The following is a 25,751-nucleotide window of genomic DNA, read 5'->3' as shown; positions in this document are numbered from 1 at the left end:
GAGGTTTCAGGCAAATCCACTGACCACTGTCCTTCACCATAGGCAGAGATAGTTGAAAATTGGCCACTTGGAACTCATCAGGCAAAGCTCTTGCCTTCTGGATAATCATACTAGCATTTTGGCTGGACTTTTCAAGCCGTGTAGCATTACGATTAAACCAGATACTCCAAGCAATGGTGATGGTGAGCTCCAAAACATCATCCCCCACATGTTGAACAAACTTGAGATGCCAAAGTAAGTCCACAAATTCTTGAAAACATTAATATCATGTCCATCCGAAGTCCCCGTGGTAGAGGCCGAAGAGGAAGAAAGGGCCACTTTATAAGCGCTTTTCACAATTTTAAATTACCTTTATTAAAACTTGATTACAACTCTTTTAATTTTAACAATTAAATTTGAGTTTCATGTATTTTAGAAATACTAAAAAATACCAACCAATTGAGCTATAAAACTCTTGGTATAACCAATCTAAATTTATATATATTTATATTTATAGTGATATATAAAATAAGAAGTTTGGACATTTAATAGCTTCTACTATACTAAATTCCAAATATTGAATTTGTATCGTAGGCAAATATTCTTTCTTAAAATTTCATACTTTTAATCAAACAAAAAAAAAAAAAAAAGTGATTAGCCCTGTGTGAGTTGCCTTTTCCTTAGCAACAGAGCGTCGTTGGTGAGGAATTAATTGGGAGAAACGGAAAGCGTGATTCATAGGGGTTTCTTAGATGTTTGATGTGTGTGTGGGATTTTGACGCGTCGATGAAGCTACTGTTAGGAGTAATGGCGCCGGATCCGTGAGGGCTGAGGTGGAATGCCGCTGGGTCAGAGCAGTAATGGAGGTGGGTGAGAGAAGTAATGGAGTTCGGACTGTGAGTGTAGAGATGAGAGTAGAGAGGAGAGGAGAGATGAGATGAATCTTTGGGGCGTGAAGATTGATGGCGTGAAGACTGAGAAGAGATAAGAGTAGAGAGGAGAGGAGACAAATTTTAGAAAAAGCTGGTCAGTGGGTCCAGGTACAGTGGAAAATGAATTTCATTTTTATTACAATTATGCCATCAGAAACGCTGTTTATTGTTTAAAATGTGGCCGGAGCATGTTTCAAAAATTATGTTTCAAACACAGGTTTTTGAGTTTGTAGTTTTCAAACAATCCTATTTTAAGCACTATCACCAAACGGATTGTTTCAAATTTTGAACACTAGTGTTCAGTGTTTAAACACTGAACACCATGTACCAAATGGCCTCTAAATAACATTACACGGCCCTAGCGGAACCAACGTGCCTAAAAATAAAATAGAAAAAAGAAAAAAAAGAAGGTAGCAGAGCAGAGAAAATCAATTTGCGGAACCCATCAGACAGTGAAAGATCACTAGCCCACTTCACTTCCCAAGTGTTACAACAACAACAAAAACATCAACAACTCCGTCTCTCTCTCTCTCTCTCTCTCTCTCCAACAATTTCATCGTCACATCACATCTTCCTGGTATCTATGTTCTCTTCTCTTCTCTTCTCTTCTCACGTTATTTATTCATTAAATTTCTATTTACTTAGATCTCATGCTTTCGATTCTTCTCTTTATATACGATATGTATTTGATATCAAAACAAAGAGTTTGTGTGTGTTTCATTAATTGCTGAAACAAATGTAGTTCTTATGAAACAACAACTAATGTTGTAATTGCTTTGGTTTGGTTTAGGCTTTGGTGTTTTGTTCATGGAAAAAACCATAGAATTGAATTTTTTTTTTTGGGTTTTTGTAATTTAAAATTTCGTTGTAATTATAGCAATTTTAGATTGGAAGTGTAGCTGAAACGGAGAAGAACCCAGCTGTAAACTAGGGTTTTGATTTGTGATCTTTTACAAATTTTGGGTGTGATCATTTTCAAAATGTAAATATTGGCGAAAATGGTTAATGGTTCATGGGGATTGCTTTGGCTTCTTAGGTTGTTGTGGGGTTCATTTGGAAATTCTTTTTTATTTAATTATTTATTTTAATTTTGAGTATTAATTTGGTGTGACAAATTTGAAGCCATTGCTGTACTTTACTTGAATAAGTGCATCATCAAAACCAGAAAATTGGGATCATCAAGACATTTCAAATTGAAACACTAAGCTAAACCAGACACATCCTTTAGTTTTTTTTTTCTTTTTTTCTTTTTTTGGTGATCAATTTGAGAGTAGTGGTACCATATTGTGATGATTCAGAGCGTCCCGTGTTGAAACTGTAGGTAATATGGAGAACCCAGATGCAAACCAGCTCCCTGAAGCAGATGCACTGCCAGATGGGTTTGTTGAGAGCTCCACAGAACCAGTGGCTCCTCCAACTCCAACAGTTGAACAAGAGAAACCGCTTGGCGATTACAAGGAGGATGGTTTCTCGGATCTTGATCATTCTGATAAGTTGTCTGCAAATGAGTTTCAAACAAGCCAAGGTGGGGAAGAGAAGACCCAGAAACTGAGGACTTTTCCTGTTCCATTATCTGAAACAGATATTTTTGAAGCTTCGGAGGGCTTGGGGGAAGTGTCCAGTGAGGGCTGTACGGAGCAGACAGAAGGGACACTGGTCTCGCCGGATTCAGCTAATCTCTCCGAGGCTTCAGTAGGAGTATCTGGATGCAGCGAGGTAAAGGAACAAGGTCAAGCGAATTGTCAAAGTTCAGAGAGACGTAATTATCTGTACCTTTCCATTTCCCTTTTTTCTTCTTGGTAATAACTTGCATTTTCATGCATCCTTTTTTTCCCCCTCTCCCTAATTATAAACTTTTGTGATAATTTTACTATCATATTTTTTGCTCAAAACGCAACTCCTATGAGAATTTGGAAAGATGATCTCCCTGAAATTAAATATGACAAGGAATTATACAGTTGCAATTCAACTGTTATTTTCTGTGAGTTGTTTTGATAAAAACAAGAGAATAGAAGTCAATTGAATGCATATGTGTGTGATGTTGTTACATGTGTATTGAGTTATTTGCTGGTTCTTTTGGGTTTAATATTTTTTATTATTATTTTGTTGCCCTCATCTCTCTTTCCTTGTTGCAGCCACTGAAGGAGGCTCAGAAGCATCAGTAAACAATATGAAGGATACATCTTCATCAGATGGTCTTGATACTTCGAAGAACAGAAAAGTAGTTAATAATATCATCTTACCTGATTAGTATCTTTAATACATGTGATAGTGAATTGGATTATTTTTTTATGTTTTCTTTTGTTACTTTTCTGCTCTCTCTATACTCAACTCCAATTTGAAGCTGTGAGCACATGAATATAATTAATTTCTTGTTATTTATAAACTGAATAGTTGTTTGAAGTAACTTAAATTTAGTTTCCACTCAACTGGAGATAAGCTGGTTGTAATGTAGGTGATATGTACATCTGATAAAGTGATAAACAAGATTTTTCTTGTCAATTTTCTTCTCAAACTTACTTCAAATAATGAGGTTTCATTTTTTATATGAGGTGTTGCTAGTTAGTTTTGTTTAATAATATGAGCTTTCAATTTTTCCCCCAAAAGTTTTGTGACTATGGCGTTGTTTTTGCTGTTGCTTATTTTATTTTATGCTGTATAATTTTGTATGTCTTTGGTGAATTTGCTTAAAGACTTGAAATCAATTAAGGAGGGATAAAATGAGATTTTTGGTTGAGCATTCCCGAATTTGTTTGTTACAATAATCAAACCATCTGCTTTATCCCCATCCCCCATCTAGGCCCCTCAGGCATTGGTTCTCAATGGGAAGGTGCTGCTATGGTCAAGTCCAAGCAGGGTCAAACGGACTGGTTCCCCCCCCCCCCCCCCCCCCCCCCCACACCCCTTCTTTTTTAGGGGAAAAAAAACATTTGTATTATATTGTTAAATAGAATAAGCAGTTTAAGAGATTCAATGTTGCAAATTAGTTGCTACTTTAATTGGTTATAATTGCTAATTATATATGCAATTAGCAAATATTTTGCATTGCATTGACAAAGGATTTTTATTATTATTATGGGAAATGTTAACGGATGCTCTAAAGGGCATTGGTTTAGGAAGTGTTTTTAGAAACTTTTAAGGGAAAAGAAAAAAAAGTAACGGATTTTTTTGACAACTTTATATATTTCCCATGAAAAATGTATTAAAACTTTCTTAAAATGGTCTATTAAAAAATGCCCTAAGGGCATCTGTTAACATGACCCTATTATTATTTCTTATTTATTTATTTTTGGTTTAAACTATCTGGCCAAGAGTTTTGTAGCTCAATGACATTACTTGGTCTCCTTTAAGAGGAGAACCAAGGTCTGAATCCCCCTCCCTCACTTGTTGTAACAATGAAATTATAAAACAAAAAAATAGTTGAAACTGTTCAGAAAACAAAAGACCTTTGGTTGTGACTGTTTAGTATCTACCTGAAGTCAGTGGGATACGATTATATTGAATTGTAGTTTAGGATGGTATTCATACCTGTGGACGTTCAAATACTTTCAATGGGTGATTATATAGGTTCTTTGAGAAGGTTGGTTCAGCTTGCTTATTTACACTATCTCATGTTGTAGGGTTCAATTAATCTTTTAGAATAGTTAAAAGTTAAAAGGAAAAGATTAATTAATTCTATCTGCTAACAATCTGATTATATTTATGTTGCTATTGTTCAACTTTGGTGGTTTATTCAAGTGACAAACTTGTTTGTGGTGTTCATTTCTGTTGTCTTTCCCTGGTTGGCATTCACAACACATGCCAGAGAAGCTGTTGAATTTATTAAGTTTATAATTTTTATGGGCGGACAGAGATCCATCACGATTAGGGTTGAGAAAACAAATATTTTTGGCAGAAAGGGGTAAATCTGATTTTACTTAATTATAAATAATAATAAAAATGAAAGAAATGGATTAATCTGATTTTGAATTATGGTCCTTATCTTCCACATTCTTTGTTTGTGGACTCTATGCAAATTTTGAAAGTTAGTTCAACAAGGTTAGTAATTTTTACTATTTTTGCTCCAGGAAACCACTGAAGCCAAACGTAAGGTGAAGCGTGCCTTCAAATCAGAAAAGGAGTTTTTGGAGTTCACTTTGAAGTACCAGCAAGTTCTTGCAGAAAGAGATGCTGGTAAGTTGAATTGATTTTACTAATGTTTAGACCTGCTTATAGAAGTATTTGAATGATTCTAAAAGTCTATGGTTCTATGTGGTTGTATGGTTAGGCTACACGTGATTGCTAGTTAAGGGTGGGATACATGAATTATAAATCCTAACTTTTGATAGAAATTAGTTTCTGGGATTGATTGCAGTTTGCCCCCTGAACTATGGGTCAATCTCAATCTCCCCTTTGAACTTTAAAATCAAGCAATGTACCCCCCGATTGATTGTTAATAGGTCAATTCTCCCCTTTTTGTGCCCATGCCCACTGTTCTCTACATACAAATTAACTTAAAATACTGATTAGGTCAAATAGGTGACCAGAAAACCCATAATTAAAATAATCTCCCTTCTGGCATTGGCAACACCTCATATTCTCAATAATGGACCTGATTTTCATCCAAAAACAAAGCCCAATTTTGCAATTAGGTAGTCACAACTGTCAAAAAGGAACACACATTCTCACCTCTTTAAACTCAGGAAAACACAAACAATTAATCCTCTCTATCTGAAACCCCAACACTACCACAACACAGAGCTCAATCTAGGACCGAAATTACTCTTCTCCACCATGAACCACCATCAAAGCCCCAACTATCATATAAGCCACACTAGCCAGCATCACTGGTTGCCTTGAAACAACGCTAACACTCCCCATAACACAAACATAGTCTAAATTGCCACCCAATACCACTACACAAACACACTCCCACTCCAAACCCCTTTCACCTTTACTCTGCCACAAAAGTAAATCCAAATCCATTGAAACCACAAATACTCTCACTTTTCTCGCTTTTGCAGGCAATTTCATGCCTTAGGATTGCCAACAGCTGGGTTGGGTTTATTGGGCAAACAAACTGTAGGAAATGATGATTGGTCTCGTCCATAAGGTTGTTGACACTACTTCCCTCCTCTACTTTGAATTGTGGGAATTGTGTGTTGGGTTGGATGGGTTTTCATGAGTTCTATTGGCTTTAGGGGGGAGTTTAAGATGGAAGTATGGGCTGGGTATGGTGTTGGGGTGAGGAATCGTTGAAGGATGGGATGCAAGGGTTTTCCATTGCCAATAACAGATTATTGGGAGTGAGACAAGAAGAGGGGGGGGGGGGGGGGGGGGGAGACAAGAGAGGGGGGGGGGGGGGGGGGGGGGAGGATTAGGTTTTTTTTCCCGTTTTCTTTTATTTTTATGTGAAATTTTTAATTAAGGGTATAGATGGCATTTTACATATTTGTGTAGATTGGGCACCAAGTTTGAAAAAGAATTAATTGTTACAGCATTTAAATTTGATGGAAACTAGTAACAGTGGGAGGCAATTTGCTTAAATACAATCATGGGGGACATTGCTCAATTTTAAAGTTTAAGGGGGATTGAGATTGACCTCATAGTTTGAGGGGCATTGTGCAATTAACCCTGGTTTCTTTAAAAATTACTTCTTTTGGTTACTAGCATTCCCTATGCGGTGTGATCCCTACAACAATTGAGAGAAGTTTCTGGCAAGAATGTGAAATTAATTGGAAGTTAGACAATGATATACACCAGTCATTTCATTTTGAGAGAATGATATAGACAATGATATACACCAGTGAAATTAATTGAAACTTTATGAGTGGTTCATATAGACAATGATATACACTGGTCAGGTTATGATAGTAGTCACCCGCAATATTTCTCATTTGGCAAAAATCCATATTACTTTCTGTAAGTTTGGTTATTTGTCATTTACATCCCTCAAGTTTTATTTTTCTCATTTTAGTCCTTGAAATTTCAGATTTGTTGTTAATGTTGGTCTTTCCGCCATATTCCATTAAAAAGTTTCTGTTAAATACCTTAAAAATGACACAGTTTTAGCCTTATTTTCATTTTTAATATTAAAAATTATTTACATTTTTTAAATAAAAATAAAATACAAATTTTTCTTAAAATCTAGCTTCTTCTCTCTCATCTCATCTCTCTCTTATCTCCTCCTCCCGCTCTCTCTCTCTCTCTCTCTCTCTCTCTCTCTCAGATTGTCATTCATTGTGAGGAGGAGGGATACAAAGGCAGAGGCCAGTGTGAATGACTGATAGGCTGAAGTGCGGCCTAAGATGTATGGACATGCTAACTAGTTACTTTTTCTCCGATCCAGGGGCCCCAGTCCCCTTCACACCTCTTACATACAACCTCATTTTAACTCCATCTGTCATTACCAATCGGGACATGGCTCAATGCTCATAAACGCAACATTGACTCCAAAACTCTCAAAAAGTCCCAGATGAAGAAAAAGGCCTTTTAATTGAGCCATTGCTGGAATCTCTTCATTTATTTTGATACCTTTCTTTCTAATAGCATTCTCTCCTCACTCTTTTGCTATAACAAAAAGCTATTCAGCTGTCAAAATCAGATCTTTCTGACCATTTTCTATTGTAGCTTTATTTCTATAGGAAAAGAAGAGTTAGGATTTTTTGTTTTTTGTGTGAGGTTGGTAGGCTTTTTGGAGAGTGAGGGATTTGGATGAATGCCAATAACTCATTTTCAAATCCTAATAATATCTATTTCAGATTTAATATAAACATTCTAATAATATCTTTTAAAATTTTTGCTTTCAGCTTTTAAAATTCTCTTTTAGTCTCCAGTGAATGAGACTAAAGGATTTGGAAATTCTTTTCCATGTGTAGTTTTTGGCATGGTGCTGCTATATGGTTCAATTTTATTGTTGGGTGTTTTGAGTTTTTCAAATTTGTTGGGTAAATCTACCAAGTGTTTGAATTTGTTGGGTATTTGTTGCTTAGATTGGGATTGGAAATTGGAATAATTTCTATTGTTGGGTGTTTTTAATTTTTTTTAAATGGGTAAAGCTTAGGTGTAGTGCATTAGGTTTCCTAATCAATTACAAACATATGGTTGCGTTGACCAATATAACACAAATAGTATTATCTTTACTAAGGACAATTAAATTTAATGCAGTTATGTGTTTGAATTTAATTGGAGAATCAAGTGTTCAGTTTTTAAAAAATGAGCCTTGAGGAACGGAAATGGAAATTAACCAAAATTAACGGGTGTAATTTATACTTTGCCTTGTTTTTTCCTTGACAATATAGCATTTCTTGTGGTATATGATACTGTGATATCCTTGGTTATCTCTGTATGTGACTTCCAACAATGTTCAATGTATACTGATCCTTCTTCCATTAACTTTGCCTTGTTTTTGTAGCCATTGCTGTTCGAGACAAGCTTGAATCACTGTGTAGGGAGTTACAACGTCAGAACAAAATACTAATGGTATACTTTCTTTCACGCACTTTAGCTGCTTCAACTGATTGTATTTAGTATGGTTCCAAATGCAGGGTTTACAGGTTGGTCCTTTAGTAGATCATTATCTCTGATGTTTACCAAACTCTATTAAATGTTTTGATTTGTAAAATGCTTAGACATTCTGATGTGTACTTGTTTACTTCCATTGATCCTCTTACAGATTTATTTATGGAGTTGTAGAGTTGATCCTTTCTCTAGTTCAAGCTATAAATAGCACTTATCTTCTTGGAAAGACTGATTGCTTGCTGATTATATTACAGGATGAATGCAAACGGGTATCCACAGAAGGGCAATCCCTGAGATTAGATTTATCATCCAGGTTCCAAGATGCAATCAAGGTTCAATTTATCTTTTGTATTTGATTGGGAATCTCTGACTTATCTTGAAATAAAGTTTGGTCAATAGGTTATGTAGGATATGCTTGCTTTTTCCTAATTTTTAGGGAGAAATCATAAGATGTAGTTGAGGCAACTATTAGGTGAAAATTTATGTGCTGAACCCAGTCTTTTTCAAACTTGGAATATGCAAAAGATGTTTATTGTGATTGAATTACTTTGCAAATCTTTAATGTTCTGGTTGAGACAAGTATGCTGTATGCATGGGACTTGGGCTTGCTTCAATTTCTACTGAGTAAGAATGCTGATATGAGTGTCAGTGCCTAGAGGTACATTGTATACTGTGCTGTAAACAAAATATGCTGCAACATGGGTTCGAAAGAATCGAAACCCCTGATCAATTTCCAGCTCTGTGTTTGACATCACAATAATAATGCTTCAATAGGAGAATCCTTGCATTGGTTTCTTTCTTTCTCAACTTAAAATTTTCAATTTATTTTCTTGTGTTGTGATTCTTCAGGGTTCATTTCAATTTTTTGGGCTTTGTTATTACATGTTTATTTATATTAATTTGTCTCGGTTATAGGATGTGAGCAATAAGCTAGAAGAGCAAAAGGATGAATGTCTCTCTCAGCTAAAGGAGAATGAGATGTAAGATGAAAGTAAATTTGTGAGAAATTATGTCATTATTATATATATTTTTCATAGGAAAAAAAGTACGATACCATCAACATGTGATGCCAAGATTTATATCTAAATTACATGTGTGGGAACTGAAGATAATGGAATTTTATACCTTGGCAACCCCTTTGGGCTGTAAGTGAATATTTCCCTTTAATTAAATGAGCTTTGTTTTGTGATATGTCCTAAATATAGCACATATTCTCTTAAAACAGTTGGCCTGGCTGACACAAAATGTGGTCTTGGTTGCCTTTTTGCTTGCATTCATTAGTCTAGAACTTATCTATCAATTAAACATAGAAGTGATCATTTCTGTACACAGATAGTTTACCATCAATAACATGTTCGTTCTGTACTCAAAGATGTGAATTTTGAAAATGTAGTTGAATAGCATTTTTATTTCGTGTCATGTCATAAGTAAAAGATCTTATAAATTGCCACCTTGGTTCTTTTAATTTGTAGGAACTGGTACTGTTTTTTATTCTGAAGACTTACCAGTGGGTGCTTAATATAACAAATAACAATAAATAAATAAACATGAAGACTGAGGATTGCTGTGAAGGTGGTTAATGTTTTAATGGTTGTGGCTGAGAGTAAAATGTAATGTAGTAGTGGTAGTGGGTTGTAAGAAAATAAATTCACAAGTATTAATGGAGTAGTTTGATTCACATCCTGTGTATGTGAACCATTTCCTCTTTTGAATAAAATTATTTTTACTTAGCAAAGAAAAACTCATGAGTAATTAAGGCTTGATGGTGACATTTCCCCACTAGTTTTAGACAGCATAGTGTCAAAGAGTTAACATTGTAGAAATATTTTATGCATCTTCTATGTTTAAAAAAGAAAAGATTAAAAGCCTAATTTATCTGCTGCCCTAATACTTTTGCATCTCTGTAAGATTACTACTGTTTCTTCACTTTCTGGTATATATAATGAACCATTATACTAACCCATTATATATATATATATATATATTTTTTTTTTTTACTTATCAAAAAAAATATAATGGGTTAGTATAATGGTTCTTTTGAAGTATTAAAAATTATTTACAAAATTCTCCATACTCAGGTTAAGAACTAAGCTAAAGCAGCTAGCTGAACAGTATACTCTTTCTGAACAGCAATTTGCACAGAAGGTAAAGTGTATCATTTTCTTGTAAAGCAGGGTTTACTACACTTACATATTTTATTTTCAAAGGCATTAAATTGAACTTAATTGGTTGGGTATAAATCCACAGTTAAAGCAGAAATCGCTGGAACTTCAGCTTGCTGATCTGAAAATTAAGCAACATGAGGAGAAATTGGTCCATGAACAATCCCAGATGAAATTATATGCAGAACAGGTGTCACAATTGTTGGCAACTGAAAAGAATTTGCGCTTACAGTTGACAGCTGATGGAGAAAAATTCCAACAATTTCAGGTCTACTTCATTCCATATTATTTATTGCCTCACAAAACCATTGTGGAACTTCATTCATCACAATCTGATAATTAATTGCATAGATGGAGGTTCAGCAAGGCAGGCTTAAATGTTACTAAGTTTATTTGCCTTGAAATTTTGGATGTGGGGCCCATTGGTTAGTAGGCATTGAGCTTTGTGTGCATTTGTAGAACTATAAGGGTTGGCAGTATGGGGTCCATTGGGTGATGCCAAAGACTGGTGGCAGACTTGTTCTTTGGATGTTGAAACCGGTTGGGAAAACATGTCAGCTACTTGGTGTGGAATATGGCCCCCTTATGTTTAATGTGGATGCTTTGGAGGGAGAGGAATAATCACACTTTTAATGGGACAGAGAGTTCAGTTATAGACATAAAATCTTTGTTGGTGAGATTTGAGCTGTCATTGCATGGGAATTAGTTACAGGCATCCACTTGTAGATTTAAAAAATTCCCTTTCATTTTCCAGATCGAAAACAACTTTCCCATATCTAACTGCTAAATTAATTTGGCAGGATGCTTTGTTGAAGAGCAATGAGGTTTTTGAAACATTTAAACAAGAGATTGAGAAGGTACATTACACTTTCTTCAATATTACAATTAATTAAGATGCACCATTCCTAGTTGCTTTATGTTACATTCAACTCGCATGATATGTTCAATTAATCCACCTTTCTTCTTCTTTTGCTTGTAAAAACTAGATGGCAAAATCAATCAAGGAACTCAAGAAGGAAAATTCTTTCTTGAAGAGCAAATGCGAGAAAACTGATGTTACTCTCATAGAACTTGTTGATGAGGTATATTTGTGTTATTTTTCTGTTTAGTTCTATATAGAAGTCAACATCCCCCAACCCTTCCCCTTGGGGATGTGTTCTTCGCTCACATTAGGATGGTATTGGCTTTAATTATTATACTTTATATCCCATAAAGAATCTATTTAGCCACGTAAGCTTTTCAAGTACACTATCCATTGTACATCTTCCATAGTCATTGACAGTTTTAGGTTGCACATACTACTCAAGAAAGCCTTATTGATGCAGCACTAATCTCTCAAAGGATTTTTGCAGCAAATAAACGCATGAATCAGTACCTATGGTTGTTTGGAATTAGCATGAAGCTGTTATAGAAAACCTAGGAATCAAGGTTACTTATCTAAAAAAAAAAATCCTAGGAATCAACACTTGGGGTTGCCTAAAATCAGCACCAAATCATTTTATGAGAAAAATTCCAATAGAAATTGGATTGATCAATCATAAACCGTCCTTATTGGAGTATAATAGTGCACTTATTTGGAGTACTAGAACCAAACTCAATAAAATCCAATGGACCAATAGTAAAAATAAAATGGACTAAAATTAAATAAAACTAAATTAAAATAACAATGTCTTCATGCTTCGTGTATCACTTTATATACAAAATGCTCAGAATTGGCTATAATAATCATAGGTTGATATTTAGCACTGTCTTAGTTCTATCCTTTCTTTGTCGCATGCTTGTGCAAAGCCTAAAGATGGTATCCAATTTGCAGCCATATTGTGCAGTGTTGGCATTGGCCTTAGCCTTTAAAAGAGCTTCGAATTAGTTATGTGGCTTTTAGGTTGTGGAAAACTAAATGTTCCCTGTTGTAACAGAATCATTACAATAGCTCATACTTCTGTGTGTTAAAAGGTTCTTGAATTTGCATTAGTAATTTGAACAAACGAATAGTACATCCAGGGTTCAAATTCCTCCCCACACCCCCCCACCCCACCCCCCCAAAAAAAAAATCAAATTCTGAAAATATTTCTTTTCTAGTGTGAGCTCACCTGTATTTTGTGAATGCCTTGGCGATTGAGTGATATTCCTAGGGAAGGACTATCTATTTATTTATTTTTTAACTTATTTTCGTGTGAAACTAAGATTTATCTTTGTGTGAGCAGCGTGAGCGCTTAAAAAAACAGTTGGAGAAAACAAAGAATCAGAAAGAAAAGCTGGAATCATTGTGCCGATCACTTCAGGCAGAAAGGAAACAGAGTTCCATAGATATCAAAAGTTCAGAATGAGTCCCAGTGTGAATACGAAAGGATCAACTAAGCAAGAAGCTCAAAAATGATTTTGGGAATGACCACTTCAAATTGTAGACCATTTTTTTTTTTTTGGCCCGGCTTTTTTGTCATAAAACAGCATAATCTCTTCTGAGTGTTACTGTATGCAATTTCTTTTTTAAATAATAATTATTTTATTATTGAGATATTATTTTGCTTTCTGTTTATTATCTAAATCTTATCCATATATGAACTTCAAGTTTAGTTAGAACGTCATTTTCATTGTCAGCTTTTCTTGTTCGGTGGAACAGTCACTTTGATAAAGGTAAACCTTTTTGTGAGCTCCATTTAAGCAAGGGAAAAGAAAAGCATGATGATTGCTTTTTAAATATGCTCATTTTCCTTACATAATCACCCTTTTGAGATTGTAACTTTCTTCACTGGCAGGGTATTTAGTGTCATGTTTCTGAAAGTAATGTCCATAGGTTATATTTATATGATGAAAATGTAGATGAATGTACTAACTCTATGTTTTTTTTTTTTTCTTTCGTTATTCCATTTCCACAGTGCTTTCTCTAATCAATGTTTGAGGCTTTAATTTCTTGAGTTTTAGCTAGGGATGTCAGTACCTCCCCTGTGGCTTGCCAGGGACCATTGAAAACCAGTCTAGTCCTTGAGCTACCAAACTTTAAGGTATTTTAGCTACCCCTGCCAGTTTTAGCTTTTAGCCATTGAAATTCAATGTCTTGATGACTTGATCAGCTTCATAGTCTTGCATGCATGTCAATTGTACTGGAACGACAAACCAATAATTTTCCTATCAATAATTTCTTTATGCATCACAGTCCACGTACTTCGAGATATAGAATGAGATAAAAATAAAATAAATAAAAGGACAAAAATGTCTAAGTCCCTCCTATTAAACAGAGATTTAATGGTAACTTTATCTCCTATTTACTTTCTGTGATGTTTGGTTTGGACTGGTGTGCAAGTTACAATAATTCAATGTGGCACAACATAGAAAAGTTAAACTTAAGTTGACTCTTTATCCGTGATTATCAAGTCACCTGTATTCTACTGTGGAGATTGTACAGATCTAGACTGTCAATATTGCAATTATTGTCCCCAGTGTAGTGTGTGTTTGTTTCTCAAAATTTTTTTAAAAAATAAAAAAAATAAAAATACATGCAGTTCCTGTGTAGGTAACCGCTACAGTAGTTTTCATAGGAATTAAAAGCTTTGGTTGGTGAAGCGTCACCGTGACCTTATAATCATTTTCCAACCACGTTATTGCACTACCAACCGACCCTAGTCTTATCTCTTAATGGGGCTGTGCGTGAGCGTGCATGATATTTGCTTTGTGTGAACGATTAGGCAATATTATAAATCAAGATAATGTTCTACTTGGGGTTAAAAGTGTTGTAATCAAACAACATATTATGAACCCAAAAGGATTGCTCTCGTGATTCCTATAGTCTCATGAAATCCTGAGTTCAAAATCTCCGCCAAGATATTCTTCAAATATATATACATACTTATTTAGTCTCTATAATAATTACACCAAACAAGTTTTTCATGAGTGGTATGAATAAATAAAGTAGCAACTAACAACATATCACAATCAATAGTGTTTAGGCTCTAAAAAGTAACTGCGCTAAACAAGTTTACAATGGGTTGCTATGTTATGATTAAATAAACAAACTCATACTACTGAATTGGCGAATTGGTAGGCACTTTCATCCCTACTATTATTTTTGCTTGGATGGGAAGAAATAAAGAAAGTGGGAGAATAGGAAAGGAGAACTGAAACATCTCTTCTTACTCTAAATAATAACCTAAGTTTGGTCTCAAATCCTTTTTTCTTTTAATGGATTAATGTCATTTTGGTAAAAAACGCATGTCTTTAATGAGACTTCTTTTACATATATGAGTTGAACGTGAGCAATCCTCACTGCATGAAAAGTAAGAGTACTAAAAAGTATACGTTGACCAAGATAGTCATTGGTAAGATATTCTTAAAATCCCATTTGTCAATGATGAAATGAGTTCATTTGAATTTGTCACATCATCAACATCTAAACAAATATGTCTAACTTCTTACATTTTCATTCAAACTATTCTAGAGACATCTTCCCTAGCCCATTGCGTGATGATTTACAAAGCAATTCGCATAATTCATTGCAAAAATCATGACTAAAAGTCAATATATTTGTTGTAATCGTCACCTAACGGGTCAAAAATGATATGTCCATAATATTTTTACAATAAATCTTAATTGGCATGTTGTTGCTAGTTGTTATTGTTGAGACAAAAAAATAATCTTAGTGTTAATTTCAAATTTAAACCAAAAACAACTAACCACCTATGATTTGTTGTAAAAATATTATAGACGTAATATCTCATAAATTTTGACTTAGCAATTTGAAAAAATGTGAGAGAGAGAGAGAGAGAAAGAGGATAACAATCTAGTGGCCCCCTCATGTATAAAAATCCGGGTGTGCCTTTTCAGTTTAGTTTAGTTTGTTATTGCTATTAGAATAGAAAGAAAAGAAGGAAACAGAGGAAACAAAAACAATAAAATCTTGCAAAAACCGTTTCAAATTTCGCTTTCTTCACACACTCTCTCTCTATCTCTCAGACACACAAACACAACCCAGCCCTCTTGCTGTTTCTTTCAATTCTCTCTCTCTCTCTCTCTCTCTCTCTCTGTGTGGCGCCATGGACGAGCTAGCAAGCAACAGCAGCAGCAGCAGCGGCAATAGCAATGGAAACAACAACAACGTGAATACGAACAACAATGCGTTCTTGGAAACGAGCAAAGCTGAGAGAGCAATGTGGCTGATGAAATGTCCACCACTCGTCTCTCGCGCTCTCCAGTCTCCTCCGTCTTCTTCACCACCTGATTCTTCGTCCTCTGAACCTCCTCGCCCCGTCGCCAAAGTCGTTCTCTCCATCGACCCTCTCCGCTCCAACGACGACAACTCTTCCACTCAGGTGTTTACTTTTTTTTTTCTATATCTCTGCGTGTCTCTCTTACATTCTCTGGTTTTCTAGGGTTTTGTGCTTTACCTCTGTGCCTGCATTAGGTTTTCGATTCGAAATGTGTGCTTTCTTTTTTCTTTTTTTTTTCCATTTTTGTGAGTTTTAGGGTTTTGTGTTTGTCTCTCGGACTGAGCTTGCATTTTGTTTTTTATTTATTACATTTTAATTGTTTGGTTTGGATAGTGTGGATAGGAACATTATGTGTTCTAAATATGTCCTTCACTGTTTGGATTTTATGAGTGGTCTCTATTTTTCCAGCTTTCTATTTTTTGCTTGTATTTTATATTCAATTGTAATATCACCAAAGTACAAAGTACGAAGAAGAAGAAGAAGAAGAAGAAGAAGAAGAGTATATTAGCATATTAAGTTCTATAAATATGGGGCAAAAGTTTAGCTTAAATGGTGGTTGAAGAGACCATCCATGTCTAGTTTTAGTTACATGACTTTTTTCAATGACTCATCTGACTTTTTTAAATAATACACATGGGTAGTCTTATAAAATGGCCGTGTAGGCGTAAACCTTGCCCAAAATATGGATACTGCAAGAATAACAGAAAGATATTTTGAAATTATTTAGGGTTCAAGTGCCAGAGTTTGTAACTCAACCAGCACCAAGTGATAGCCTAGTGGTACTAACACCCTTTGTAGTGCCTGGTGTGGTTCGAACCCCACCTCTTCCCTCCCCCAATATTTACCTGCCAAAAGAGAAATGTCGATGTCTATGGTTCAAATTCCTCCTCCCCCCATCCCCTACTATTTACCTAGCAAAAAAAAAGTAGACTTCTCCATTTTATTAAAAACTTTGCACATATTACATCCACCAGTATGTTAACAGGGTACTTGTCGATAACAAAAGTACACTTCTAGACCATTTTGTATTAACCACTATATGTTTAAGTGCATCTGCTTCGGAGGCGAGGCCCTATTATTTGCTTTGCACATTGAAGCTTAGAGTGCATGCTACTAACAAAGTCCTAATGATAGGCTAGGCCCTATTACTAAGTCTTAAGTTTTAGAGTACTTTTGTGGTCAACTAGTTTAAACATTCTTCCCAAACCAGTTCAGTTCCTGAGTTAGTGAAGTAAGTGAGTTTTGGGAAATGGGCCAATTATACACTTTTAGATTCATACAAGCTTCGTCTATTAACATGAAAGTTTTCTATGTTTCAGAGTTGTCAGAGTGCTGAAGGAAGCACTATGTATTTAGTGCAGATTTGCTTAATTTGGATAATGTCCCCCTCTAGTTGAAAGATTTATTCTTGTAATCTTTGTGACTCTAGGTTTCCATATGGGATGATGTTAGAGGACTATCTTTCTTGAATTTTCTGCACTTGATGGAAATTGTATTTACTCTTGTATTCAATTAAGTTTCTATTTGCCATTATGCCTTTTGAGTGCTATGGGTATCCTTTCCTTTCCTAGTGCCTTTGTATAATTATTTACTTTCACTTCATAGAAAATAGAAATCCATGTTTCTCAGTGAGTATGTCTAATAATATTTCTTTGAGAAGCATTGGATTATTTTCTTTGTATATGCATCCTAATGCTCCCTTTTCTTTACATACATTGCTTAAATGTTGCTCAGTTCACCATGGAATTGGCTGGCACTGAATCTGGACATATACCCAAGTGTTACTCTATGGATATGTCTCAAGACTTCATTCCAATGTCTGTCTTTTCTGAGTCATCACAAGGTAAGTATAAATATTCTCGAGATGGCCTTTTTATCCTGAAATTTAATGGGCATTAATAGATCTCTTAATGATTGTTAAATTTTCACCTTGAGATCTATTCCCAAAATTTCTGCTCTAGTTTTGAACACTTATTTTATGTGGAACTTGAGATTGTTTTGGTACTTTCGTTGCCCTCAAGGTGCAAGTTCAATTTTATGACTGGACTTGTATGAAGTTTTTGATTCTAAAACAGGCCTGGAATTGTATGACGCTATTAATTTTTTTTTTTTATCAGTAAAAATGCTAAAATTTCATTAAACAAAAAAAGTGACAGTATACAGGAAGTATACTAGAGAGAAAAGGGAAAATAAAACAAGAAAAAAGGTAGACATTAAACAAGAAAAATGCTATCTAAAAAAGACAGCAGATCAGTACCACAGTCAAGAAATGAGAGAAAGCCTGGTTCCATGTGAACAGAGTGCTCAAAAATTGCGATGAACTCCATTTTTTTAGTCAATCCTAATAAAAGAATGCATGTAGGTACATTATATAAACATATTTTTATGTGATGAGTTGAAGCAATTGTCTCACAAGCCACCAGCTTTACACAACAATACGTCATATCTTTGCTAATACTTTTTTTTTTCCTGGTAAGTAACTAACTTTATTGATATGAATTTATGAAAGAAACCCAAGTGCACAGGGGGTAGGTATATTAGCGGTACACAATAATTAGGGTCTGTTTGGTAACGTTGTTTGAACAACAATTTTCGTTGTTTAAACAACACAACATGTATTTCCACAACACTTTTTCACCTACACGTATTTACACAACACTTAAACACGTTACTAGAACAACATTAGCAAACATGCCCTTAACCTCTCAAGTTACAATGAGCATAAATAAAAGAGAAAAACAGGAAAATGATTGCAGAGCTAATGTCCAATCAAACAAAGAATAAAAGAAAAACGACATAAGTTCGAGAATAGATTGTTCACTTCCCTCAAAGCTCCTGGAATTTGTCTCCTGCCAAGGACTCCACATAAGACTGTGGCTCGACCTTCCAAATAGCCACATTTCAATGACGGCCAAATCTCCCCTCCCAAGAAGCTAGCAAATCCAGAACCTTTTGCAGCATGACCCATTGAACCCCAAACAAATCAAACACTATGTTCCACAATTCATTAGCTACAAGGCTATGAAGAAGTAAATGATACACAGATTTTTCACTCCATTTACACATATAACAACAATCTAACACAATAATGCCTTTTTGTACTATTAGCAGGTTTTATTACGTGTAAATGTCAAAGCCTAAGAACTCATAATGATTTGACTGTTTGTACGAATCATTATTTTGATGTATTTTTTTTTTCAATAGAAGATATGAATCTAACTTTTAGATGCTTGGGGGGTATGACTCCAAACTAAGCTAATGTTTTATAAGCCCTTCTGGTGGTTTTAACAACATGCATAACTTTACTGAGATCTGGACCATCTGGTATTTAATGTAGAAACAGTATGAGTATCAGAAGCAGCAATGCATTAACCAACTGTTCTGAGGTGGAAAAAAAAAAAGGAAATTTGAACAAAATAAGTGGTTGCTCTCAAGATTAAATTTATGCCTGCATTTGTCAAAAATAGATGGTTTTCAGTTTTATTTGATAGGTAATTACAACTGACATATAGTTGCAGAAAAAGTAAGAAGAATTATAGGGTTGGTCTGCAAAGTTGAATTTGGAAATGAGGTCAAATACTTTGAGGAAGTGAATAAATCTATATAAGGTTATGGGTTAGACTTTCTTCATTGTTCGGTGGCTATAGATAATTGGTCATTTATGTTGAAGTTATTTGAGATATTATGGTGCTGAAGACAGTGATTCAGTTGCTAGGGTATTTGCAAGTGAGATTCATTTTGTTGGCATAGATGTTCTAAAATCTACATGCTGCTCCCTTGTGTGTTTTGTGGACAATTTGGCATGAGAGGAGTAGCATAACATTTGATGGTGTTAAATGTGCAAACCATAAATAATAATAATAATAATAATAATAATAATAATAATAATAAAAGTAAAAGAAGAAAAAGGTCAGTGCACAAAGCTCCCATTTTTGCAGGGTTTGGGAGAGGTGATTGATAGGTAGTCTTCCCCTCCTTTTTTTAGAGAAGCCGATTCTCAAACTAGAATCCGTGACCTATTGCATTAGGCACTTACATCACCTTAAGGCCTAACCTCCTGAACACCCAAACCATGTCTTAAATTATCCATGTTGAGATGTTTGTATGACTAGTTAGCTACTCTAGGCAGAATTCCGTCGTGTTCTTTTTTGTAATTCTTTGATTGTTTAAATTTGAGATTGTAGTTTAATAGAAGTGGTATGGTACATACCTGGGTTAGGCTTATTGATTTGATGTGTATCTAGATCAGAATTTACTCTGCCTTCAGGTAAAAGTTTAACAACACATGTTCATTCAAATAATTTTCTTTTAGTTATTTTTATATGTGCTGCTTATATTTTGAATGTATACCTGAGAGGATTGAATACTTAAAGAGAGCGAGTCTTTAGGATTAAATGAGTTGATAAATATAATGTGGAGAGAACCGTTGGCCATTTATTTCCTTAATTTGACTGATTGTAGCTGTATTTTGGATTGTTCTTTTAAAATATATAATTCTTCTCTTAGGACTATCGTTTTAGCAGGCTTAAGTAATCTAATCAATTCCTTAATATTGTAGGGAAAATTTTTGTGGAGGGAAAAATACTGAACAAATTTGACATGAAGCCCCATAACCAGGATATTGAGAATTATGGGAAACTCTGCCGTGAAAGGACAAGTAAATATATGACTAAGACTAGACAGATACAGGTTCTCCTTATTACTTCTATATATGTGTGTGTGTGCGCACGCGCTCCCTTACAAAGATTATTAATCACATTTTTTGTTTCCTTGACTTTCTCCAAACTCCCGTTTCAGGTGATCGGCAACGACAATGGGGCTCATATGAGGCCTTTGCCAGGGATGATGAGTTTTTCGTCTTCTGGACCTAGTGTACTTATTGCCACCTTCATTTTATGTTTGACGTTGTTATATAAAATTGTGTATTTCACTGCTTGATTTTTAGGGGAAACTTACTTTATTCTGCAACTGTATATGCATGTCAAAATATATGTCTTGTATTGATTTTCCATCGTGTAGTATATAAGGAGAGCTGCTTTGTTTGGAATAGGATAAGAAGAAAATACCGGCGAAGGGATCAGAAGCAAAACGCACAAGAAGGGATCGTAACGAAATGGAGGAAATTATGTTTAAGCTCTTTGAAAGGCAACCAAACTGGACTTTAAGACAGCTAATCCAGGAGACAGACCAACCCGAAGTAAGTTTATTATTTTTATTTATTATTATCACTTAATTACTGTATACTCAATATTAAACTACTATATGCCTATCTTTTTCTGTTCTAGCTTGCTATCTTTGGGAAGTAAGCATTTCACATTAGATTTGGTTTGCTCATGGCTGATATTTCTAAGTGCCTTTTCACCACTTATATAATTATATTTACTTTATACATGGCACCTGACTGCTTCAATTCCTTCTCTGCCTCTGTTGTGACACGGGATTGTTAGATAATAGATAGAGATTATTAAGTTCTCTATTACAAAGTAAAATGCCATAAAACTACTTTGTCATATGAACCAACGAAATTTTCTGTTGTGTCATGCCCTCTTGTGCTGTATGACTGTTGCATATTTGAAGCATGTTTGATGGCTGATATGGACTTGCTTTAACAAGGATAAAAATTAGCGTTCTTAATAATCCATCCCAATCTTCAACTAACAAAAACATTTACAGGCTAAACAATGAGAACTGATTTTTATTTTTGTTCATTGTAGTACTATTATCTGTGTCGTAAGGACTTTCCCTTAGGATTTAAATTTAATAATTATTTTGTCTCTCTGCAGCAATTTATGAAAGACATACTTAAAGACCTGTGTGTCTACAATAACAAGGGAGCTAATCAAGGATCTTATGAGCTGAAGCCGGAATACAGGAGAACAAATGAGGAACCAACCCCACAATAGGTCACATGAAATAGATTTGATCCATATGGAGACTTTTGGTACTGATGATTAGTTCATAACTTCCTGCTTCTTCTTTTTTAAATTTCAGATTGCGATCCCTTGTTTCTGTACAGAATTTAAATTTTCCTATGAAAATGCAAGCGAGAAAGATGGGCAACGCCACTCTCTCAAGTCTAATATGTAGATATTAGAACTTCTTTAATTTTTTGCAGCAGCTGATACCCTTTTTTTGTCTCTCTCTCTTTTTTATTTTTACTGTCTTTGCAGCATGTAAGTAATGGAATTCGTCAGCACCATTTAGTTTCAGATATCTGTAAATAATATTATCAAAGCTACTTGTATCTGTGCAGTATTCATATCTTCTTTAGGAACTTTTCTTTTTTTGGTGATTTTTATTATTTTTCTTTCTTTTTATTTGTTGGGCTCAATGTCAGGCCTCAACGGATTGAGGCCTCTTCTTCTTCTCTTTTTTTAGGGCTTGGTCAACGGCCAAGACCTCGCTCTTAAAAGAACGAGCCCCATTGACATTGTCGTTTTTCAATACTCTTTATACCATCCCTACTTTTTCTTTGGAAAACGTTATGCTATTCAGCTCATGAGCAAAATAATAGTATAATAACTTTTTAACGTTTTTGGCAAAATTCAATATCTTAGTTTGATGATAGAGAAATTATTCTAAAGTGGATGCCATAAATTTAAATCATATCTTGTCAACAACAAAAATTTCAGCTAACTCCATTCACTATTATAGAATGTATATTTTTTTTTTTTTTTTTGGTCAATTATATATTTCAGTAACTTTAAAAATTAGGTTCACTCAATCCTCATTTCTTTTAATTTAAATGAGAAACTTCTTTTAGAAATCCCACTCCCATAAGTGAGTTTATAGGTATAGTAGCATAGTTGATTTCTATGTGGAGATAGGTTGTAACCAAAATGGCATGGGCGGCATGTTTTTTTTTTAAAAAAACTATAGCTTCAAATCTATATTTTTCAATTCCAAAGGGGATTAGTATTAGTCCACTGTTAAATAAAATTGTTAAATAAAAGCACGCTGAGTACTACACAAGGAATCACTACTATGAACATCATGATCTATGCTCTCTTTTTTAGGGAAAGGGGGGCTTAGTTGATCAGTGCTCCTGCCCAATTGGCATGGGTTGGCAACAAACTTAAGTTACTCTTGTAATAAAAGCATGGCCCTTATTGAGCCCAGTCTATTATTAGATTAGTGGACTTCTAACATCATATGGATAATCACCAATTGGTACTTCCCCCTAGACCCTTAGTGAAGCAACATCTTTACCTAACAAAAAAAATCATATCTTAATATAATAAAAATAGAATCTTATACCCCACCTTTTCCCCTTCAGATGACATAAATTAACAATCTTAAAATTTTTAAAGTAAAAATAATAATTAAAAAATATTTAACTGAAATTTTATTTTTATGAAGTTACAAATTTGAATAACTACTTACTATATTTCGTTTAAAATCCTAGTATAATAAACTCTAATCTTTTATTTTTTGTCTGTTTGGAAAGAGAGGAAAGAGGTTCATCCAACCTACAACACAAGGGCTAGGGACAAGGTAGTGGTGGCTTGAGGCCTATGCCTAGGGTCCCCACTAAAAAAAAAAAGTTCTACTCCTTTTCTGAAAATGCCTCAACACTCAACCCGTAATAAAAATGTCAAAATTATAGAATGATGTTAGGGATATTACAAAATTTTCTATATAGAGCTTACAAATTGATGTCACCAATCCTGAAAAAAATTATTCAAATATTTATTTATAAGGTTATTTAAGTTTACCAACCGCATTCATTACCACATCAATTTGTATACTTTATATAGTAAAATTTGTAGAAATTTTCTCGCCTCTAAAAAGATCTGAAAAAATATTGGACCAATAGAAAATCAATCCAACTAAAAAGCATAAATTGGTTTTTTAAAATGTTTTGAGACTTTGATTTTGTAAATCAATATCATGTTCAGTAGATCATGAACATTAGCTACCTTATCTTGAATAAAAATATATTATCTCACTTTTTGTGTTTTATTTTATACTACACCAATTACAACATGCCATAAATTTGTTTGACTTTCCTTATAAAATAACCTAAGTTTAAAATGGAAAAATAAATATATAAAACCCAACACATGGCATACCATGATTGTTGGAGCATAAAATGTGACACAAAAAGTGGGCTAGGGGACTTTTATTCTCTAGTCTCCACATGGTTACACACCAAATAATCTTTATATATTTCCTAACACCAAAATATAATTTTATAACGATATATTGTCTTAATCGATATGAAGTAAACATTGTTTCTAAAAAAATAATAAATTTTCATTTCTTTTGGTTAAATTTGATGCTTTTACCATGATATTCGATTCTCCATATAAAATTGACTTAAAATTTTCTTGAATGTGTAAATTTACTTAAGTTTGATTAGTATTAATTCTTCAAATTAACCTTGGTTTGGTCAATATTAAATAAAATCTATTTAATTAAAATCTAAATGTAAAATGTTCCACTTAAATTTATCGTCTTAAGTCTCAAGCTACATCAATCCGGCCTTGGAACAACGTCACAAGGGTAGGTGCTAATCACATAAAAAAGACTCTTAACTAATACAAACGTAAAATTTTCTCTTTTTATTCCAATTATGCTATCCAAATTAATAATTATTAATGTTTTTCCTTTTAGATGAACAATACATATCCATGTTTAGAAACACATAATAGGTTCTAATTAATTTAATTGGTAAAATCTCTGATAATTGAATAAGAAATCTGGAAATTTAGAGCTGTTTGGGTAAGCAATTTCCATAACTCAATTCTCAGTTTCCATAACTCATAACTCAAAAATGGTGGGACCCATAGCAAAAAGGTTGTTTGGCCAAACGATAACTCTGTTTCCATAACTCTGTTTCCATCACTCAATTCTTTGATTTTTGAGTTATGAGTTATGGAAACTGAAAACAACAAAAGGCTGTTTTCAGTTTCCATAACTCATAACTCAATGGCATTTCCGTAAATAAACACACATGAGGGACCCACAGCCGCAACTTTTGACCACCTTTTGATTTTTTTTTTTTTTTTTTCTCTGGGTTGGCTGTTCGTTCCTTTTTTTTTTTCTTTTCTTTTTTTTCTTCTGCTGGGTTGGCGTTGGCTGTTCTTTTTTTTTTTTTTTTTTTTTTTTTTCTTCTGCTGGGTTGGCGTTGGCTGTTCGTACCTCTTCTTCTTTTTTTTTTTTGTTTTTTTTTTTTTTACTGGTTCATCTATTCTGTTCTATTCTTTTTTTTTTTTCTTTAGTACCTAGACTCACCAAACTTAGTGAAAAAAAAAAAAAAAAAAAAAACCAGACCGAACAGCCAACCCAGGAGGAAAAAAAAAAAAAAGAAGAAGAAGCTGCTAGTGAAAAAAAAAAAAAAAAAAAAAAAAAAGCTGCACTGTGACAGCCGTGGGCCCTCCAAATAGTGTGAAAAATTGTGAGTGATGGAAACTGAGTGATGAAGGCAAACGGATGTGAAAAATTGAGTGATGAGTGATGAGTGATGAGTTATGAGTGATGAGTGATGAGTGATGAGTGATGAGTGATGGAAATTGAGTGACGGAAATTGAGTGACGAAAATTCCTTACCCAAACAGGCCCTTAATCTCTGTCTACACCAAAAACTGATTAATGTCTTGGTCTAATCATTAAGAGCGAACACCATAAGTTGAAACTCCTTTTTTAAAAAAAAAAAATTGTTTAAAAACACGTGATACAAGAATTATTAAGATATTATTTGGGTCATATCACACACACACCATTAATGTGAATTTGTGATCCATATCAACCCCCACTTGGACATGATATGCTAAAAAATTTTAAGGCAAGGACAACCCATAGTCCATATATACATACAGCACCCAAACTCGGTCCCAATTTTCATTTGGACTTACTCCAATAACAAGAAAAGTACCAAAAACATTGTCTGCAAGAATCGCGTGGTGTAAACATACCAACGCGTCAAACTCCCATTGGTCCGCAAGGAAAAAAAAAAAAATCAACACGCATTTTAAT

At 34.3% G+C, this 25,751-nt stretch overlaps 2 protein-coding genes across 3 annotated transcripts; both read left to right on the top strand.

Annotated features, from left to right (window-relative positions):
- Positions 1 to 1,301: 1,301 nt before the first annotated feature.
- Positions 1,302 to 13,103, top strand: LOC126697298 (uncharacterized). Of its 2 annotated transcripts, none has more exons than XM_050394228.1 (12): positions 1,302 to 1,488; positions 2,233 to 2,670; positions 3,047 to 3,135; positions 4,979 to 5,084; positions 8,305 to 8,372; positions 8,666 to 8,743; positions 9,327 to 9,391; positions 10,490 to 10,556; positions 10,659 to 10,841; positions 11,374 to 11,430; positions 11,560 to 11,655; positions 12,778 to 13,103. In XM_050394228.1, exons 2-12 carry the CDS (start codon positions 2,238 to 2,240, stop codon positions 12,898 to 12,900), a joined length of 1,365 nt encoding a protein of 454 aa, XP_050250185.1. In that variant the 5' UTR covers positions 1,302 to 1,488; positions 2,233 to 2,237; the 3' UTR covers positions 12,901 to 13,103. The 2 variants fall into 2 exon arrangements, with proteins under 2 accessions (XP_050250185.1, XP_050250186.1); XM_050394229.1 differs by having other exon boundaries at positions 1,304 to 1,488; positions 3,047 to 3,132.
- A 2,312-nt stretch (positions 13,104 to 15,415) lies between these two features.
- On the top strand, positions 15,416 to 22,026 carry LOC126697297 (uncharacterized). The gene is made up of 6 exons (XM_050394227.1): positions 15,416 to 15,876; positions 17,509 to 17,617; positions 20,333 to 20,463; positions 20,572 to 20,646; positions 20,825 to 20,971; positions 21,558 to 22,026. The coding sequence occupies exons 1-6, from the start codon at positions 15,601 to 15,603 to the stop codon at positions 21,675 to 21,677; spliced, it is 858 nt and encodes a 285-aa protein (XP_050250184.1). The 5' UTR covers positions 15,416 to 15,600; the 3' UTR covers positions 21,678 to 22,026.
- Positions 22,027 to 25,751: the final 3,725 nt, after the last annotated feature.

The sequence above is a fragment of the Quercus robur genome, chromosome 8 (assembly GCF_932294415.1).
Source record: "Quercus robur chromosome 8, dhQueRobu3.1, whole genome shotgun sequence".
Classification (NCBI taxonomy): Eukaryota; Viridiplantae; Streptophyta; class Magnoliopsida; order Fagales; family Fagaceae; genus Quercus; species Quercus robur.
The sequence above is the reverse complement of the archived record's forward strand: the minus strand, read 5'-3'. Positions and strand labels throughout refer to the sequence as shown.